The sequence below is a fragment of the Paralichthys olivaceus genome, chromosome 14 (genome assembly GCF_024713975.1).
Source record: "Paralichthys olivaceus isolate ysfri-2021 chromosome 14, ASM2471397v2, whole genome shotgun sequence".
Lineage (NCBI taxonomy): Eukaryota > Metazoa > Chordata > Actinopteri > Pleuronectiformes > Paralichthyidae > Paralichthys > Paralichthys olivaceus.
This window is the reverse complement of record NC_091106.1, coordinates 2,162,349-2,176,585: the sequence shown is the minus strand read 5'-3', so window position 1 is coordinate 2,176,585 and position 14,237 is coordinate 2,162,349. Positions and strand designations below refer to the sequence as shown.

General features: G+C 40.6%; 1 protein-coding gene across 1 annotated transcript; it reads right to left on the bottom strand.

Annotated features, from left to right (window-relative positions):
• Nucleotides 1–98: 98 nt before the first annotated feature.
• Nucleotides 99–6,986, bottom strand: fam98a (family with sequence similarity 98 member A). The gene is made up of 8 exons (XM_020108777.2): nucleotides 6,827–6,986; nucleotides 5,516–5,664; nucleotides 4,448–4,582; nucleotides 4,078–4,259; nucleotides 3,284–3,364; nucleotides 3,085–3,201; nucleotides 1,878–2,045; nucleotides 99–1,283 (listed from the first exon to the last, which is right to left on the bottom strand). Exons 1-8 carry the CDS (start codon nucleotides 6,862–6,864, stop codon nucleotides 615–617), a joined length of 1,539 nt encoding a protein of 512 aa, XP_019964336.2. The 5' UTR covers nucleotides 6,865–6,986; the 3' UTR covers nucleotides 99–614.
• Nucleotides 6,987–14,237: the final 7,251 nt, after the last annotated feature.

Genomic DNA, 14,237 nt, shown 5'->3' with positions numbered 1-14,237 from the left:
GCTAATGCACAGAGTTTTATTTGTAGAGTCAAAATGTATAAACTGTCATTACTTTCCTACAGTTCCTTGGCCCAGCTAATCTTACCACTGAAAGACAATTTTTTCTTATTTCAGATTTTATTGCTTATTTACACAACCATGCAAACCTTCCAACAGCCAATATGAACACAACCCGCCATGAGCAGAGCAAGGTGACATTTTTTACATATATAACAAAGGAGATTCTGGTCAAACCTAATGAAACAAAACCAAGGCTAGAAAGACTCAATTTAACTTTGATCATTTGAAGAATTCTACATGTAATAATGGCGTTCACTTCTTAAGTCAGATACATAGTAGGTGCACTGACGCTGAAATCTTGTTTTTCAAAAAATGTCCAATATAAGGCTAATTAGTGGCATAAGGTCAGAACAGCAGAGTCCATCTAATCCACTAACCGTACACAGCAGAACTGCTGGTTTCATACTTTTAGCAAAGAAAACAACACACCAGGTGTAGAAAAAAAATGTTTAGTCAACCTCTAACCATGCTGAAAATGTAAGATTTGAGCCATTGTAAATCTGTTCACAAATGTCAGATAGTCGATCTTTGCGTGGACTCTGCTGACTGTGTTTTCAACTTGTGTAGTGTCTGCCTTGAGTAAAGCCGGCTTGGTTGTAGTGCTGCCCGCCTTGTTGAAAGAACTGTTCAAACTGTCCTCCATGGTTAAAATTCGGGCCCCCTCTCCCTCCCCAGCCTCCCCCTTGTCCTTGTCCTCCTCGGCCACCCCTTCCCCTGCCCCCACGACCTCCTCGGCCCCCGCCTCTCTCCTGATGCCAGCCTCCATCTTGTTGGTAACTGCCTGCGCTTCCATGATACCCAGGGTCCTGGAAGCCTCCTTGGTTGTTCCCACCTCCTCCGTAACCCCCTCTCCCTCCTCCCCCATGATGACCTCCTACATCCTGAAAGTGGCCTTGGTTGTAACCGCCTCTACCACCTCCTCCTCCTCCCCCACCACCACCACCACCACCACCACCACCACCACCATCTCCCCAGCCTCCCTGTACCTTCCCTCCTCTGTTGCCCCCTCTACCTCCCCTTTCTCCATGTCCTCTCTCATAGCCTCCACGGCCACCTTGGGAGTAGTGATCATAGCCCCCCCTGCCGCCTCCGTGCCCGCCCCCACCATGGTATCCTCCACCCTGGGGAGCATCTTGACGCTTCTGCCAAGTGGGCATCTCCGGTGGAGGAGCCTCAATCTCACAGGGTCGGCCTCCTCTGTCTGGCACTCGACCCATTCGAACCTGAGTGAAATAATTAAATTAAGATGGTAAGCTCACTAGCCAAATCTGATCCGACTTCTCTTTGTCGCTTACATGAGATCAGGTGTCTGCCATGTGTTGATAAAAAGGAACTTAAAACTAAATTTAACATGCTGGCACTTCAGTCATTCCAATGTTACATATGCAGCAATCAGCTGTTTCAGTCAATCAAGAAGCTTTAAAAAAAAGACAGAAAGGAAACTGTAATTGTAACCCATTTATAAATAATTACGTCTTCAATAGAGAACAATGTGCCTGTGGCTGAGACCACAAAGAAAGTAGGGAAGATGTGAAGTACTGAGAGACAGACTAAGACATAAGATAATGTTGGTTTTAGTCTTTTCATGGGATTTGCTGACAGTATCAAAAATATCAAACAAAGCAAAACCTATCTATTGAGTGGACTGACTTTAGTGGTTCATTAATGATGTTAATGTTCAGTTCAAACAGCTGCTATAATCTAACACCGCATACTCAAACACTTATAGACAATATAAAGAGAGCACAGACTTCTGCACATCCTTTGTCAACAGAGAAACAGTCTTGATAACTGTAGTGACAATGTTTTGGACCTACCTTATTAATAGCACAAGCAGTCTTCTCCCTTATCATGCCACTGCTTGTACGTAGGATCTTGGAGAAATCTTGTCGAGTAGCAAGGAGATGGGCAACAGAGATTTTACTTGCAGTACAGAGGGCTGAACGCAGGGGCGGGTAAACTTTGGCTAACTTTTCAGCATGTTTCTGTAAATGAGAACACAATAATTATTTTTTGGAAAGCATGTCATGTATCGTGTACAAGGATTTGCTTTAGTTTGGAACCAGCATACAAATCATAGGAAGCTTTAATTTGTATGCCAAATGACTGTGTGTCATGCAATCCAGGTGGGATGAGCCAGTTTAATGGTATGATACAGAAACAAATAATTGTATTTATTCATATTGCAGAAATCTAAGCCAATAAAAAACACACAAGGTGTTGACATTACAAATGTATATAAGCACTGCTACAAGATACTAAATGTTATCAGATACCGATTGGCCTGCAGAGGATCAAGTGTGGGTGTCTACAGTACACATGCATCCAGATGTATACTTTAATTATTTAGAAACTTCAAAAAAAGTTTATAGATCTAGTTTGATTACGGAGCTTCAAAATCAAAAATGACAAACACTGGCAGTTCCAGGTTCAATATTATGAGGATTTGCTGCTGTAGCTTTTATTACATAATAGTAATAGATAGTAGTATAGCAGTTATAAGCCATCTGAAATTCTACAATATCCTATCTAGCATTTGTCATTGTTTTTGTTTAGGTTTTAACTTGGAGACCCCTGCAGGCCATGCCAGGAAGTTCTTCTTAAACTGATTAAACACCATTTAGCTTTTATTATGGTTAGTGATGGTGATTTATGACAGAGAATGCAAACTAATCCACAAAACAAAGGCAGAGTAAACATAAATAAAATTAAGATAAATATATTAGAGTGAAATATAATAAAGCCAATCAATATGTTGATCCATGTTAACAAATACCTGCAAGTGGGGTAGCTGGATGTGATGTTATCCACCAACATTATAAATATTCCTGCACCTGTCATTTTTCAAATTTGTATATATCTATATATGTTTTGCCTATTTTCCCCACTTTTCAATTCCTTGTGAAACTAAGAGCAGAGTGGCTTCACTGCAGCTAAAACACATGCATATACAAAATTGCATTATTTGTTGTTTAGCATTGCATTGTCTATTTATAATTAGGGAGATTGCAAGTTTCAACATACCTTCGCTCTGTCAGACCAACCAAAAGACTGCACTGTCACATCGAGACGTTTCAACAACATCTTCCTTCTCACCTCATACTCATTTACTAGTGCTTGGTTTATAGCTTCAATCTTTTCCTGTAATTATATGAAAACACACTCATGAGAAAAAGCGATTACTTATGCAGTGTTCCCCAGTTGTATTGTATTTCAATCATACCAGATGCACAGGTCCAAGTGCCTTCTTCATTAGTGGATCTCCTACATGATTTGGTGGAACTCGACTTAGGGCTTCTTTCAGCTTAAGAAAAGATGATAAATTGAGTATATTAAACCACATCAACATGAGGGAAATGTGTAGTTCCTTTTGACACTTGGTCTCCATGTGAGTGAATCAATGTGCTATGCAAAGCACTACTAAGTATTTCGATTGTACTTATTTGAAAAAGTAAACAAAAAAATCACCACGTGTCGGTCAGTGTTAATATGTGGCAACAAAAATGTCTATGTATGGGAAACAAAGAGGAGGAGGTGCATGTGTGAACGTCCGAGTGAGATGCTCCACAGTCTCTGTGGACTTTCACTGCCTGGCCTCCTAGTATAATGTCTGTAGAAATCTAAGAGAAGTTGATGTTATAACACAGCAGGGGATCCCCCAGCTGGATTCACAGCGAGTGAGTGGGGGGGTTGATGACATTTCTAACGTGCGACAGATGCAAATTGAAGAAAGAACTACAAGAAAACACATATATCCTGGTGAAAAAGTGTGTCTTATACGTAGAGGATGCCTACAAATATGTCATGAGAGTTTGTTGTGAAAAAATGAAATTATCATTACTTAAATTCTGTGTGGGTTTAATGATGGAAGTTTGATCTATCCACAGATTAAGGGGGGGAACTTTAAAATCCAACTGCCTTGTAGTTCCACACAGTATCTTTCAGTTGCTGTGAATCTTAAAATCCAGCTTTAATTGTACTAGATACAACTCTCTGTGTTTTGTTGTGAGTGCACACCTTCTTCTCTATTCCACTGAAGAACTGGAACATGGTGATGTTGGCAGGAGGTTTGGACATGCCCAGTGACATGCAGATGCCCTTCAGCTCCTGGAACACTGGGCTGCCTGACTCTTGGCCTTTCTTCTGAGGACTGTTAACTAGGATCATCCTAGATGCCTCCAACTCAGATACCAGGAAGGCTGAGATAAAAATTCGATTTGGTTAGCACATACACTGCTTATGTTGCTACCTCGTAGTGACTGCAAGCTATGCCTACACCATCTGCAGCATTGCACTTCATGATATTTGACCATGTAACACTTTGTCACAGGTGGGTGTGGCCCAACAATCTATCAACAATCAATGTTACAAAGTGCTGTTATCATACTGAGGAGAAGCAGACAGTCTGTCCTATTCAGAAGCCTCTGGTTGACATTGCCGCTGGTGAGGACAGAGTACGGACAGGCGAGCTCTGACAAAAGGCCACTCATCTCCAGCTGGAAGCCCTCTGCCTCGCTTGGACCTGGAAGGGAGACAAGGAAAAACATGATGTCCCGAGAAAGAGAGGAATTGTGGTTATCAAGGTATCTTAGGTTTAATTCTGAGTTTTCAGCCCTTCAAAGCTGGTTCACTTCTTGCCAGGGTAAATCACAATGGTAGCATACACTGCAGCTTTAACCTGCTCCAGAGCCAGTTAAGTTTGAGGTAAGAGATCTAAACCTGTCAACAACTATGAAAAGCATGGAACCATAAAGGTCCAGTGTGTAAGACTTAGGTGAAAGGGAACTATTGGCACAAATGTAATGTAGAATAATCCTCATGATGTTTTCAATAGGTCGTTTCATCTTAATTGTATGAATTGTAATTTTCTTTACCCCAGAAAAGGCCCTTTATATTTAAATACTTTATATTTACATCGAGGGGACCCTCTCTACAGAAGCCGCCATGTTTTTTACATTAGTCCAGACTGGACAAACTAAACACCTTTTGAGTTTTTATGACAACTGAAGTCTACCACAGTTTCTTTTTTATGTTTGGAAAGAGAGGGTGAGGTGAGGGGTGTTCAGCTGCAACATGCAAATTCACCACTATATCACAAAATTCTACACACTGTACCTTTAAGTCGCAATACAGGTATGTGTGTTAGCACATATCCAGTCTTAACAATACAGCTATCTTATGGTGGTTGTGATTGGTAGACCTCAAACCAAACTTTGGTACAACAGAATTTGGAACAACATAGATTTTATTCCCTTCAACCATCAGTTAAAAGCTCAGCATTAGCATTAGTCATTTTCACATAAATAACAACATTGTTTTATTTTTGTTTCTTTGCTATTGGCATTTAGCAGGCAAGAAAGAGAAATTATACCAATAGAACAATTTTCTGTCGATGCCCATCAGGGGCAACTTTACTTATATGTACATGAATATAGGGTGATAAAACATGTCCTACAGTTCGTGGCGTGGACATTCTCCTCCAACTTGCAGTAGAGTCTAAGCTCTGAGACAATCCAGGCACAGAGCTTAGTGAACTCGGGTGAAGCTGCCCCTCCACTTACAGCAGAATCTAGAGCTCCTTCCTCCAACAGAGGGCCTTGGTACCTACAGTGACACACACACAAAATACAATATTCAATCTGAGCCACAACTACTTGATTCCCTTTTCAGTACAGAAAGGTGTAGGCCATGGATAAGAACAGCAGAAATATAAAAAATCAAGGTGTGGCTGAATTGTACCAAGCTATATTTACACTGATGCCGCAGTATGTTTACAGCTCAACTGCACCCTGTGTTAGTGGTGACAACCAATGAGACAAAATACAGATCATATTAATACAAAGTGAAAGACAAGTAGTGACATGTGAGGGATACTCAACTATAATCTGGAAACCCTGAACTTCAGACTGCATTATGCAGTGTAAACCAGAAGTAGTGGAGCTGGTGAGGAATCTTACGTGGTAAAGTTTAAACATTATCTAATTTGAGATTGTTGCTTGTAGGAGAAAATGCTTCCAGAAGCAAATTGAAACATTAAGTCCTTTTAAGGTAAGATCTGTGTGACAGCTGTCCTGTCTCATCCTCACCATGAGTGGATCAAGCGAAGGTTTATTTCTGCATGTGGGTCATTAAGACGTAGGCATCCTTTTAAAAAAATGAATCAGGCCCAGCTATTTGCTATGGCAGATATCACTTGTTGTGCAGGTCTTTGTAAGTGTCCATGACTCACACAAAGGTTTGGTACTCTGGGGCAGGTTTGACACTGACGCTCAAGCCCTCTTGACAAGTACCAACAGCAGTCACCGAGACAGCCAGAGCACGTTTCAAAATCCGGATATTTAAAGGACGCCTTGCCTTCTCCCACAGGAACATGCGCCACGGTGCCACGCGTGCGTGGAGTACGTGGATATTCCAGCAGAAGTCAATGAACCGTGCACTTTTGGAAAGTGGTTCTAACAATGGTTCAACGGTCAGAGTGAAATATGTGTTGGAAGAGCGACTGAGTCATGAAGGGAGCAGCTTCTGCTGACGCGGCACAACATTGAAAACGACCCTGAACAGGTCTGACAACGCTTCCACCCAGATTTACAGCTCTGATAGACAAAGACAGCCGAGAGAAAGTCCGGCACCATCGCACTAACGCCAGGCTCAATGGCAGGTTAGCCGCTTAGCATTGGCATGGCTAAAAAGACAGCTAGAGGAGGCTGGTGAGTGAGGCTGCGGTGCTCAAACAGCGGCAGACATATTCATACATGCACCAGCTTACCCTAAATCTTCAAGAGAGACGATTGTGTCATTCTCCATCCCAGTGTCCTGCGATCCTGTTGAACCTGAACGTACAATGAAAATAGCTTTTTCCACATCAGCCAGCTCAGCTGATACACGTTTTCCTTCTTCCACTTCTTCTCTGGGTTTATTGACAATTCATTTTTGGAATGCCTTTGCCGCCGCCTACTGGACTGGAGTGTCTTCTGATGTGATCAGGCTATGCTGCTCTCCACCGTTTCCAATGCGTCACTTCAATTCATGTCCTAGACCTAGGACCTAGAGTTTATTTCAGTATGGTGTCAAAATCCTAATACATTACCGACTGGCAGATAATCCCCAAAACCCAACAGTGGAAACTCCTACATCAGACAAGTCTTTAAATGGTCTCAACTGTGTTATTTGTGTCTTCAAGGATTTGACATCGTTTTATCCATAACCAGCTTGTGCTCTAACTTTAATGTCAGGACGAACATCATACACATCATGCATGCTGTAGCTTCTCTTGTTCATCCCCCTATTCCCAACCCCCTGTATCCATGTGAAACCTGATGTGCAGTTTCTGGACTTCCACACAAACATAAGCCATCCTTATGTTTGCCAACAATTTGCTAGGCTGCACGTTCCCCCCCTCTTGCAAGATGTTTATTACAGCTTAATTTTCCCTTTTCTCTTGCAAATTCCCAGGACTCATCCAATAGACACTTGGTGGGAAGACAGTGCTTTGAACTGCTTAATTCCAATTTAAACCCATTTAAATTCTAAATGGGGATTCTCACATTTCCACCAGAGGAGCAGGGATGGGAGTCACTCTAAACCAACCACCACACACTCTAATGGCCTTAGCCTGAATCCTATCCAGTTTAAGAGAACAGATTTTGCTATAGAGCCAAACACAACACAGCCATAGTCTAACACTGGTCTTGTCATTGCTTTATAAATCATAAGCAAAGTCTATCACTCTGCTCCCCAATCAATAAACAATGGAAGATATTAATGATCTTGATCTTTTCATCTAACTAAACTCCAAGGGATTTAAATACTTAAACTCTCTCTAGTGGGGACCCACTAAGTAGTAAAGATGGAACTTTTTTCTTACAACCATATACCATATACTTGGTCTTGGGAACTGAAATCTTCAAGTCTCATTCAATTGCCCAGTTCTCCCCAAGTCCTTAGAATTTGTACAGCCAGATGAGGTATATTTTTCACACTCCTCCAAATAGCACCATAATGTGCAAATTAAGACTATCCATGATTAAGCTTCTTAAATATATAATTTACCATTACATTAGATAATAACTGATCCTTGAGGGGTACCATTTTCAATTTCAGCAGTTTTAGAAAAGACTCCTCATACCCTTACCTGGATGGATCGATTATTAAAAAATTCCTTAATCCAATAAAACTCCCTCTAATACCTGCATCATACCATTAAATAAGAACTCAATCCCTCCACATAGTGTCATACGTCTTTTCTATGTCTAAAAACACCCCTTTTACTGCCTCCTTACAAACCATGGCCCTCTTAATATCCTGGTCTAATATGGTGTCAGAATCCATAGTGCTGCTGCTATTCCTAAATCCATTTCGGTACTGAAGAAAAAAACCTTTGTTTCAAAAAAAATAAGCGAGTCTATTTGAAACCATTCTTTCCATTTTTACACATTACTGATGTCTAGCTACTGGGGGAGTTGAAAATGGAACAGCTGCATCTTTTCCTGGCATCCCAATTGGGATCACTACTGCATGTTTCCACCTTATCATTCGCAGATCCAGGGCCGCGACTGTGGCCACATCTTGGATTATGATGGTGGATCGCGAATCAGAGATTGTGATCATAATGGTGGATCCTGTATCTTACTGGCATCTCATCATAGTAGTGGACCATGATTAAGGTGGCAGCTGATGGTGGATCATGATGATGGATTATAATGGTGTATCCTGATCGTGGTGGTTGCTGATCGTGGACTATGATTACAACAAGACTGCTTAATATACAATATGTCTACTCAGGTACTCTACCATTACTGACAATAATTCCTCAATTCATTTACCCTCCGTCATGCTACAAACTGTTTACTCTAACCAATGCTGTAAGTACTCTTATTTTTCTGACGTTCTCCATTACATATGGCATCTATTGCACCTCTGTCCATCCTGGGAGAGGAATCCCTCACATGTGGCTCTCTCTGAGGTTTCTACGATGTAAAGATTCCCCTGTTAAAAGTTGTTTTGGGGTAGTTTTTCCTTACTCTAGTTGAAGGTTAAGGGCAGAGGATGTCACACCTTGTTAAAGCCCTATCAGACAAATTGTGATTTGTGAATATGGGCTATATGATTAAAATTTGATTGATTGATTGATTGATTGATTGATTGATTTATCTGTTACTTACCCTTTTCCCAACTGTTATTAAACAAATTAAAAATGTCTTCAAACAAAATGTTATCAAAATGTTTGATTAATTCATAGTATATTCCATCCTGGTCTGGGGTAGAATTGTACCCAGCTTTAACTGCACCTTTTAATAGATTCAAAGAAAAAGAATGCATTTATGGGATGGTTATTTACCTCCTCATAGCATAAATTCCATCGCTTGGGTCTTAACACTGTATGCCTCCTCTCAAATCCTTCCTCTCCCAGCGAGTTATGCATCTCCTGAAACACCTTAGCAAACATAGCTGCCTCAACATCACCATTGTTTAATACTGGAATGTATGCATATTTTCCTAAAATGTTTTGGATTCCTGACCATAATTGGTTTATGGGAGTTTCTGGGACCAATGAAGTAGTCTTCCAACTTTCATTTTTAGCATTCTTTACAGTCTTTCTAGCTAAAGCTTTACATCTTTTACATTCGATGAGATCAACTTCACTAGGAAATCTGCTAACATTTCGAGAAGCTTGTTTTCTTTTTTAACAACCAAACTATAACATGTTCTTTAGGAATACTTTGATAGAGAATTGTCATTGAAGCCACTCCCAACATAACTGAACTGACAGATCCATTATACATATCTATAGACCTATCACTGCTAATTTTCCTCACTGAAGCTGCAGCTTTTTCCTTAAACTTAACCCACTGAACTCGATGAAAATCAAACCTTTTTGGTTTATCTAGTATTCCCATCAACAGTGATCTACCAAAAGAAATTATTAGAGGGAAATGATCACTACAAATGGAATCCGACCTCATGACTTTACAATTTCCATCTCTGGCCAGGCCTGCGGAAAAAAAAGTTAAATCAATGCAGGATAATGTTTTTATTAACATTGTATTTAGTTGAACTACCATAATTTATGACTACCATGTTCCATCTATCTGGCATTCCTCAATAGCAGATCCAGTACTATCCCTCATCTGGCTAACCTACAAAGGGTTAAGGGCATCCAATTCTCCCACCCAAGTAACAGACAAAAAAGATCATTTGCAGAGAGAGAGTGTGCTGAAAATGCATCAGTCACTTGTGCCACACACTGGCAATTCCTGGGGGCCTGACAACATTGCGCAGCTGCTTTCACAGGTGTCAGGGGGCACTCTTCTCTGTCACATCTTTCCAGTAAGCCACAAGTTGATTTAACTAATGGTTCACAATATTATAGTTGGAAGATATATACATACATTTCATTGTCACTGGGTTAGTAGATAAAATAAATAAATAATATTGAAATAAAAAAAGTAATTGCTAAAATCACTGTTTATTAGTTTAGTATATTAGTATAGATTGTCCCAGTCGCGGGTTCAAGCACCACTCCTGGCTAAATCATTATGATCATATTGCATATATAGCAGCAACTAAAATAACATAGGAATGTAAAGTTGGCAAATAGGAATGTAAAGTTGGCAAATTAACATTTTTTGAATGAACAAGACAAATGTTTGGGTTATTTTTACTGTCACTGTGAACATTAACTGATGGTCTCTTTGACCTTATTTATTATTATTAGCATTATTATATATGGAATTAATAAAACATGTCACATTCTTGAAATAAATATTTGTTGAGCTAAATGGCCCTAAACACTTTTCCATCCATTCTCGAGGCTTGTGCCCGACCACTACGGATGTAATGCCCCTCCTGGCCACTGAGCATTTGTCTCTTTTCCTCAACTTTTCTTTGAACTTCCGTTACTGAAGAACAACAAACTACAGCATACTGTATGACCAGATAAATGATGGGCAGATATGTGTGTCACAGTGTCTTATATTTTTCTTATATCCTTACATTACATATCATTTAGCTGAATCTTTTTTCAGTACATTAGCTTCAAAAAAGCAATATATAAGTGCAACTAACTTTTTTTTTCAATATAAACACCAGACTGATTATTAGATATCATCTTCTTAACCAAGGTGTAGTCGGTAGAGGAATATGTTTAGACTTTCTGCTGTCCTGATGTCAATGGGGAGCTTGTTTCACTATTTGGGAGCTAGGACAGCAAACAATCGTGAATTCGTTGAGTGGTTAAGTTTCCCTCGCAGTGAGGGAGCAGCAAGCCAAATGGATGGGCTGGAGTGTAAGGTAAGAACCATGTCCTCCATGTAGACTGGGCCCGATCCATTCACAGCACAGTACGCAAGTACAAGTGTCTTGAAGCGGATGTGGGCAGCCACTGGTAACAAGTGAAGGGAGCGGAGGAGTGGAGTAGCGTGAGTGAACTCACAACGGAGTAGCCAGGGAATGAAGAGGGAGATGAACACACTGGAGACAAGCGCAACATGTGAAAAAGAAAACCCTCAGCTAAAAATGTAATGGTGGCAAAAAAGGGAATTAGGAAGACATGATGAATGTCAATATTAATTTCTTTTAGACTTGAGGTAGTCTTTCTGTTCTTTAATGGCTGTGAATGCTCAGTTTTGTTTGGCTGCAGGCATCTGTGCACAACGCTGTGCCGACTATCACCTACCTTTTAAATGTACTAAATATAGATGCAGTCACAACCACCGCAATCATTTTCAGGCTTTGTAAATCACATGCTTTAGGTGCTAAATCAGGTGCTAAATTAAAGTATTTGCATCTTCTATACAATGGACAGCGCATGCTATTCTGCACACAATTCTCAGTGTGTACTGTTAGTAGATCAGCTTGCATGTTTTTTTGTTAATGAAATCAAGCACATACGTTTTTAAATGCACAAACCTTTAGTAGATCAGACCTTGTGTGCACGTGCCAGCATGAGGCATGTTCACAGAGATGGAAAATTGTGGCTTATTGCAGCTTCCAAGTGGTGGTCTTGGGGACAACAGAGGCTGAATGGTCAGCAACGGTGGAGGCAGCAGCTGTGGATGAGACATTGGCAGTGGAGGTGGAGGTGGCAACAGCACCCAAAGCAGATGTGGAATGGGGGATGGGGCTAACAGCTATTGGAATGTCAACATAAATGGTGGTGCTGGGTCGAGGCAGGCCTTTGTCCCCTCGGCCTCGTTGGCAGGTGGAACTCTGCAGCCGGAGCAGGGGGATGTATGGTGGGGATGCCACCCACCAGGGTGGTGACTTGCCTGGTTTACTTGACTTTCCGAAAGCAGTCAGTGCTATTTGTTGGGGTAGTGTTAATGTTACATCATTAATTGCTATAAAAATTCCCAGTTTAAGAGTTGGTCCTATCTATTCCCCTAACCTGAGCATTGACTGGACTGTTGAATACAGTAAGTGCTACTTGTTGGGGCAGTTTTAAGTGACAACAACAACTAAATGCATCAAAAGCCATTTCCCCTTGTGAATCCAGCTCAGATCACCTCGAATAGAGCCACTGGTGATACTATTCTTCATAAGCGCTTCTCTTTGGGGTTGTCTTGGTTTGGATTAGTATGCGATGGAAATCTCAAAGTCATGCATACAATCAAGGGAAATTTTAGCAAGTAAGAGATCCTTTTCAGCTTTATTCAGAAACACAGCCTTTTCCTTTGATTCAGAAACACAACATTTTTACTGATTTCCAACACAAGAGGGTTTAGGTTTCATTGCTCTTTTAAGCATACAATTACAACCACTGCCTCAATTTTGGTGTAGGTATGCAGTGCTAATTGGTATTATGTGATATGCTTCTGTAGCTGCAACTGCAGGCTACTATTTGGCAATGAGATACATTCTCAAAAGTAATTGGATTCTAATTGCCTTCTCATCTACAAGCCTGCATACATTTAAGATGATGGTTGCCTGTTCACGAAGGTGTGATCCTTTCCATAACGAACCATTAACAAGACCATTGAAACTTCATAAAAAAAGAAGGTGGGGCAGGATGGGTGTGGCTACATTCAAGTTTAAGATGGGCAAAGCTGTAGAAGAAATCCCACTGCTGCTGGGACACAACACAGAAGATGCTGCAATGGATCATCTGGACCATGAGGAAAGTCTTACCTGAGGTAGAGTTCTTGTCCAAAAGGATTTTGCCAGGGACCCAGCTCCAACAGTTGACTTCTATATTTAAGTAACAAACTGTGATGGTAGATTTACTTGATAATAAATACCATGTCTTGAAGCTACATGAAGCTGAAATCAAATTATCTAAGATACTCCCTTATGATTCCTTTCTTGACAAATGTTTGTCTTTGTCTGTATCCCTGGTTGTAAGTATTCAGAAAACCAGGCCACTGCCAGACTTTATCATTTTCATTATTGGCTAAGTCAATTATTACTTTGTCACTAATATTACTCTAACATAAGCACAGAATTGACTTCTGAAAGCAGTAAGTGCTATTTGTTGGGGTAGTGTTGCTGATTTTGCCATTCTTTTTCCTTCACACATTTCATGACGTCAGACATGTAAAATCATTTATTGCAGAAAAACTATCTTCATTGGTCGTATCTTGACTGTTGTATGCAGTCACATACAGACATGACATTTGATCTGCTCAGAAGCATTTAAATTCCCATACCGGGAGTTGAACCCGGGCCTCCCGGGCCCGGGCCGCGTATAGTTAAGCCTTAACTCTCTTAACTTTCCCCATTCATTCTCTATGGTAGTGCTTAACACTACGGATGTAATATATTTTTGGCCACTGAGTGTAATTTGGGGGCGCTGTTGCCCCGTACCGGAAATCGGAACCGGAAATCCTGCTCCTTAACTTTTCCCATTCATTCTCTATGGTAGTTTCTTAACGCTATGGATGTAATATATTTTTGGCCACTTGTGTACCAAGTGTATTTTATTGGCGCTGTTTCCCCGTTTTCACACCTCTGTATTCAAAGAAGAGCATCGGCGGCAACAGTAAAGTACAGTATCAAGTTTTTTTTTTGGACGTTATCATCAAGTTTGATCAACACAACTCAATTGTAAGTCAAGCTATTTTCTTCAAGTTGTCATTCCATGTTTCTCAGTGGTATTGGTGGAGGTGTCTTAGTACAGTGGTGTTACATGCTGTATGTGGGTTTTTACATCCTGACCTCTTACAGTCTGTACATATCTGGAG